The sequence below is a fragment of the Acyrthosiphon pisum genome, chromosome A2 (assembly GCF_005508785.2).
Source record: "Acyrthosiphon pisum isolate AL4f chromosome A2, pea_aphid_22Mar2018_4r6ur, whole genome shotgun sequence".
In the NCBI taxonomy this organism is placed as follows: domain Eukaryota; kingdom Metazoa; phylum Arthropoda; class Insecta; order Hemiptera; family Aphididae; genus Acyrthosiphon; species Acyrthosiphon pisum.
In genome coordinates, this window is record NC_042495.1 from 44,960,035 (window position 1) to 44,967,758 (window position 7,724).

Here is a 7,724-nt window from a genome sequence, read left to right on the forward strand (position 1 = left end):
TATTACGTATCTAAAAACTGTAAAAAGGTAATTATAATTATGAGTGTGGTACTAGTGTTGTAGCTGTTGGGTATCAGATATCCAGACTCCAGTATCAGCAGTATTCACTTTTGGCCAGTAATAAAAATTCAACGTTTATATTTATATTCATCATTCATGATCCGCGAAGGAGATAGTGTCTTAGAGTCCCGTGGCTCTAGATTCCAGAGTCTGTTCGATTTGTTCTTTGTGATAGCTGTATGCCTGTGTCGAATGTGCGTATGAGTAAAAAAAAAGCTGAGTTAAAATGAGTCAAAAACGAAAGAAACCTGAAGTTGGTACTAGTAGTACTCTTCTTAAGTATGTTAGTATCAAACCAAAAATTTCAACTATCAATGAACCGCACAGTCCTCAAAAACTTTTTGCTTCACCGTCATAGTCAACATCTGATATTGTTGGTAATTATGAAAATTTGTCTTCTTTCGATATACCTATCATTATTTGTAAATAAAAAAGTCGACGATAAACAAAAAATTCAAGTCTTACAAAATGTGTGGGTCCCAGATAATAACTATAATTTTCCTAATCAACAAATTGGCAATCAAAAAAGAAAATTTAATATACTATGGTTAACTAAATCCAAATGGTTAACATATTCAAAAATTGAAGATAGTGCTTTTAGTAAATTTTGCGTATTATTTTCACCTTCTGAGGCTGGTTATAGTTCAAACCAATCACTTCATACATTTGTTAAAAAGGGGTACAATAATTGGAAAAAAGGCTTGGAAAAATTCGAAAAACACGGAAGTTTAAATTATCATAAAGAAGCTAATTTAAAAGCTGACCATTTTATGGATGTCAAAAATATTATCGGTTGATAGACAAATTGACAAATTTCATCACCAATAGACTTTAGAGAATCAAGAAAAACTTAAACCGATAATAAAAACAATTATTTTGTGTGGACGACAATGTCTACCACTTAGGGCACATCGAGATTACGGAACGTTTAATATAGATCAAGAGCCCGAATGCAACGAAGGTAATTTTCGAGCGTTACTTAGGGCACGAATTGATTCAGGAGACACAAATTTAAAACAGCATTTAATGACTTGCGGAAAAAATTCAACGTATATTAGTTGGAATATTCAAAACCAAATAATAGATGCTTGCGATGAAGTAATTTTAACAAAACTTGTAACTAAAATTAACAACGCTAAATGTTTTACTATACTCGCTGACGAAACGTCTGATATTTCCTCTATTGAACAATTCGCATTGTGTATAAGATATATTGAATCAACCGATGTAAACAATTTTAAAATAGTTGAACATTTTTTAAAATTTGTACCAGTAGAATCAACTTCGGGTCAACATTTAGCAGATGTACTTTTAGCAACATTGAATTCATGTGGTATTAATATAAATTATTTACGCGGACAAGGCTACGATGGGGCTGCAGCGATGAGTGGCAAATTTAAAGGTATCCAAGCGCGTATAATAGAAAAATATCCAACTGCACTCTATGTACATTGTGTTTCACACAGCTTAAATTTGGCTTTGTCTAATGCTGTTGATGTAGTACCTATTAGGAATAGTTTTGGTGTTGTAGAAAAAGTATACACGTTTTTTAATACACCAAAACGTCAAATTATTTTAAAAAATCAAATTCAACTCTTAGTTCCTGATATTAATAAAACTAAACTTGTTCAACTATGTCCAACTAGATGGGTTGAACGACACGATTCAATAATAGTATTTAATCAACTTTTATTACCTGTGGTGGCGGCGTTAGAAGAAATTCAATCGTGGAACTGTAAAGACTCTTCATCAGGTGCATTTTTACTTTTAAATGGTATTCGTCAATCTACATTTATTATTTCATTACTTTGTTCAGAAAAATTATTAGCTTATACTTTACCAATAAGTAAAATACTTCAAACGACAGATATAGATCTATCAACTGCAGTTAACCAAGTAGAAAGTGTAGTGTCTATTCTCCGACGACTTAGAAGTAATGCCGACAATGAATTTAAACAATTATTTTTAGAAGCACAAGAAGTTGCCTCTAATTTATACTTGACTATGTCTATACCTAGACTAACAAAACACCAAACTAAGCGATGTAATACACCATCTGAAAATATTGAAGAATACTATAGACGTTCAATTTTTATTCCATGGGTCGATTCATTTCTTAATAGTCTTTCTGATCGATTTTTAAAACATAAAAATCTCCTAACAAGTTATAAATGTCTTTTACCAACCGGACGTAATCCAACAAGTGAACAAATTTCAAGTTTTAAAAATCTTTTTGACTTTTACGAAAAAGATATGCAACAAATTAGTTTTTCTGTCGCTAAGGCCGAATTCGAATTGTGGTATGAAAAATTTAAAAACTGTGGTTATACTTTACCGCTAAACGCAATTGATGGTTTAAATTTATGTGATATTAAAATTTTTGAATCAGTATTTATACTTTTGAAAATATTTGCAACGTTACCAGTAAGTACAAGTACGGCTTAGAGGTCGTTTTCCACACTACGGCGAATTAAAACCTATCTCCGGAACACAATGGGACAGTCACGTTTAAATGGTCTGGCAAATCTCCACATACATCGAGAAATACAAATTAAAGAATCCGAAGTATTAAAAATTTGCTTTATGTGTTAATAGCAACAACTCTATTGATGTCAAGAAATAGAAAGCTTGACATGAAGGACAACTGGTCAAATGATCCACTTCTTCATACACCAATTTTTAATAAAATTATGTCTAGAGGTAGGTACTTACCGATTCTAAGAATGATTCATTTTTGCAATAACGAGAACCAAGTAAGTGAAAATCACTTATTCAAACTTGACATGGTATTGGATGAAGTTAGAGCAAATTTCAAAGCAGCTATGGTTCCCTTTCAAAACTTAGTAATAGACGAGAGCTTAGTCCTCTGGAAAGGCAGGCTAAGTTTTAAAAAATTTATTAAGTCAAAACGACACCGTTTCGGAATAAAGTTCTTTGTGATCTGTGATGTTGAGACGGATTATATTCTTGACTTCATAATATAAACTGGTGCTGAAATCCGACTACTACCATATGATATAAATATTGGAATATTTGGAGGTGTAGTGAAAACACTAATAGCATCTTATTTGAATAAGGGATATAATTTATACACTGATAGCTGGTATAAGTACTTCTCCTATATTGTCTCAATATTTACTGAAAAAAAAAACAACTTTGACTGGAACAGTAAAAAAAAAAAACAGGCGAGGAATGCCTCCGTTGAAGAATAAGCTGTCTCTTGGGGGTGTGCAAAGTTCCCATACCAAAAATATGATGGTTTTAAAATGGTTAGACAGAAGGGAAGTATTTATGTTATCCATATTGTACGATGATAAACTAGCAGGCTCTGGAAAGGTTGATAAAAAAGGTGTGATGATAAAAAAACCAAATTGTGTAGTCAATTATAATGCTTGTATGGATAGTATTGACAAGACTGACATGTTACTCAGTTCGGTGGAATGTGTTAGGAAAACCTTGAAATGGTATAAAAATTATTTTTCCATCTATTAGATCTATGTATTTTGAATGCTTTCTCGACCTATAAGACAATTACTGGAAAAGTTATGTCATTAGCAAATTTTCAACTAGAGTTGATAAGACAACTATTGGAAAAATATAGCAGCCTAACTAAAATCCCTAACAGCAGAGGAATACCAACTTCTAAAGATCAACCATTCCGACTGACAGGTAGACATTTTCCCTCAGATATACCAACAACCATTACTGACAAAGCAAACAGAAGGTGTGCAGTTTGTATCAAAAATAATAAAAGAACAGATACTAGGTATATGTGTTCTGACTGATGTCTTCTGGCCTTTGTGTAACACCATGTTTTGGCATATACCACACCAAAAATAATTTAGGAACTAAATTGTTCTAAAACCAAAAACTTGTATAGGTAGGTACTAAGCTTTTTGGCTGTTTATAATATTATGTAAGATCATGATTTCTGAATAAATGATATTACAATAAAGAAGGTTTCATCTATTTGAAAAGTTGTAATTATGTTTATAATATTCCTTTTTAGCACACTAAAAAAAAAAAAAAAAAAACACTTATCTGTCTAACGTCTCACGTCTAACGTCAAAAAACTATTATAACTACATGGAAAAATAAATACTATAAAAATAAATTCATCATATATATATATTATATATCAAATTCAAAAAGTTAATCAAAATAAAAGGTATAATAAAAATAATATGCATGATATATGTTATAAATACATGAAAATATAATTAACCGTATTGTCGCTAACCGTTAACGGATATTTGGGAACCAACGGACTACAAATTTTAAATTAATTCTAACTATAAATTTTGGTTGAAATTTTTTTTTTTACAATTGCTTTTTACTTATCATAATAAATTTAGCACAAATTACGTAATTTGTTTTTAGTTTATTAGTTTATAGAACATTTTAAAAATTTATTTTTACTGATACCTACCTACCTACTGAAAATTAAATTTGAATTAGTATTGATATAATATAATAATATATTTTTATAGTAATTTAATATTTAATATGATGGTCGGTATTGTAACTAATGGTAAAATGTTGTGGTGTAAATGTTTGGACAAATAAAGTAAGTATATTATAACAACATTTTTGTTCATCTCCCATTTGATACAGCAGTGATGCAGTGATGTTGTAGGAGATGTTTTTTTTTTATTTTTGCCACTTTTCTAAGTTATTAAAAAATAATATTGTAATACCAAGTGGGTAATTCTTTAGAAGTTCAATTGTGTGATGATCAATGTTCATAATTGCCAACATTTTAAATCAATTAGTTCATCTAAAATAAGTTATGTTAATGTACGCAATCTTGTTTAATAATTGTGATTAGAATTGCAATACAAGTGAATTATGATATTACCAAGTAATGTTTGATAAGTACATTCCAAATTCCACTCTTTTAGTAAATCGTGCAAAGGTTTTAAGTCTTCAACCGGATATACGTACCTAACCTTTTAAAAACGGCATAACTATTGTTGAAGACTGTAAATTTAAAATTGTATTCAGGGATTAGTTAAAAGCTAGATTATAGTTTATTTTTTTTAAGTCAATTGTTTGTTATATTATTTTATAAGCGTGGATAAATAGTACTTGCAGCATTATCAGTTTTAATCAAAGTATCAGCACAATTCAAAGCATCAGCACAATTTAAATCACCGGCAGAGTTCAAAGCATCAATACAATTCGAAGCAGTAATACAATTTGAATCACCAACATAATGTGAATAATTAATTTCTGCTGGTCTATCCATTTTTATATTACTTGAAATACTGTGATCTAATAAATTCTAAAATACTTATCAAAGATTTAAAAAAAAATAATATATACAAATATGATAATAATGATAATATTATATACATAGAATTATGGTTGAACCTTGAACAAATATAAATTATTCAAAAAATTCTTTTTGACGGATCATTAATCTGCCTGATGAAGTCGGTGTAATGTTAATAGGTGGTCCACTGAATTCTTCTATTTTAAAAATCAAACTATTATTTACAATGGTTCTATCTTTATCAACTTCAAATGATTCAAAATGTGAATTAAAGTTTTCTATTTTAATCTGTTTAACTAGTACATAGATTGTTAAAATTGGATTATCAATAACCACTAACTCCAATATCTCAAATAAATCCATTTCTTCAATAAATTTTGTTAAATAATATCCTCTCTTGTAAACCGTCCCCATGAACTCTATTTGGTTGTAACAACAAAAATCAACAGATGACGAAGAAATTATTTTTAATTATTTTTTTTTGCATATATTATCTGAATTTAAATGATGTATTTTGTGCTTTTCTTTTATTATGAGTTCTTGAGCGCTGCATTGTAAAAGGATGTGAGCAAACTTATATTGGCATTTCTTTGCTAAAGTTAAAGTAATATTCTTCCTGGATGTTGTAGTCCGAGCGTACAATTTTAATTATCTATGTTTCAATTCATATTTAAAACACCAATAAAACCTAAGGAGCCCAAAGTATTGAATAATAGTTGGGTAGTGAATTAAAAAGTGGTGTTTGGGTGTTAAAGTATCGTTAAACAGTCTAATATACATTGAGTTATGTTGACTTATTAATTTTTTAAGGTCCATAATTTTGCCAAGAGCTTTAACATGGTTAAGAAGAATTTCCAAACTTCATCGTCATCAGGAATTAAATCTCCAACCATAATTGGGAAAAAATGAATAAATGACATCATCCCCCTCGCAGACATTTTCAAATGACATTTATTTAAATGATTTACTGATATTTCAGGGGAAATATTGCCAACTTCAATAGGGCCATAGTTAAAGTTAGTTTTACGTTTATTTAATGTATCTAATGAAAATATTTGAGCAGTATAAACATAATATTTAATGATATGAGATATGTCATATATCGTAGTGACAAATTCCTTCAAACACATCGTGCATTACATCCACACAATAATTTTCAGTCACATGGAAACTTTTTATTGAATTTAAAATTTAATTTTTATTAATACCAGTTTCACTGACATCCATCTTAGCCACATCATCGGTATAATTTATACTGTTACGCATACATAATATATTTTCTACACAAAGCTTTTGGGCAATACTTTTATGTGTTTTACAAAACCGACAATAATAATTTGATGAAAACGATTTACTGAACTCAAGTATACTATTGAGCCCCAAATTATCACCCAATACTAAACCAAGAATAAAATATATTTGAAATTCACCATATTCTGTTGGAATACTTAGTCCTTCTTCTTCAAGTGCAACTTGCAGTATGGCGCAATCGTACAATGCGAGTAGGTAACGCAGACAATGGGTCGTTGGCGGTTATTTAGAGTTCACTAGACAATATTGTAAATTGTATAATAATTATCATAACAATCAAAAATATGTCTCATCAATTTTATAATGTTATTGTTATATTAACAAGATATATTCCTTATCATTCTGTGACTCTTTGTACCGACAATGTTTCTTGTCATATTAATTATACTTAATATTATTTTAACAAGACACATTGTTTATCTTATAAGAAAATATTCCTCACAACAAGATACTCATTGTTGACCCTCAACAATATTATATTGTTGTTTTTACCAATATTTTTTCAGTGTACTGCCATACTCATATTCTTGTAGAAATATAGCCCTTTATAAACCGACAGACGTCTCATTGAAATATAGCCAATGACTTCGGCGTGAAGTCTTCTGTGCAAGAAAACGTAATGATGCCTGTGGGTTTTTAATTTGGCTCGGCCTATAGGAAATTGTGAAATGAAACATTTCGTCTTGACTCCAGAGACCACGAGTCATTGAATACGTTCAATTTTAATAGGGCGTCACTACGTCTACACCTGAAAAAAATATTAAAAATGTGTATAGCAAACATTTTTATTAAATGTATTGTTAATATTATTTTTTTTACTATTTGTACCTGGAAACAGTAGTTACAATTTAAATTGTCAAAAAAAATAAAAGTTGTAAAACAGTTATATAATTAAAATTATATTGTTTATTAATACAAAAAATGGTTTATGATGGTAGAACATTAGAATCTTAGAATCTTACGTAATTTCCATCGCTTTCTCGATAAGTTTCCCTGATTTTGTGTACGACACATGATGGTATTATCACTCGTACACCTACAAATAATTATAACATTTTACAAAACAATATTTATTAAA

The 7,724-nt window shown here is 29.5% G+C and overlaps 2 protein-coding genes across 2 annotated transcripts in view; both read left to right on the top strand.

The window, feature by feature from the left end:
- The window catches only part of LOC100570820 (52 kDa repressor of the inhibitor of the protein kinase-like), a 10,032-nt gene extending 6,988 nt beyond the window's left edge, over window positions 1–3,044 (top strand). The window contains exons 3-5 of the mRNA XM_008185894.1: window positions 649–836; window positions 889–2,413; window positions 2,656–3,044. Coding sequence (XP_008184116.1) covers window positions 649–836; window positions 889–2,413; window positions 2,656–3,044 — 2,102 coding nt within the window. The remainder of the gene's footprint in view (window positions 1–648; window positions 837–888; window positions 2,414–2,655) is intronic.
- Window positions 1–7,724, top strand: part of LOC100302382 (ribonuclease H1-like) — an 88,998-nt gene that overhangs the window by 3,701 nt on the left and 77,573 nt on the right.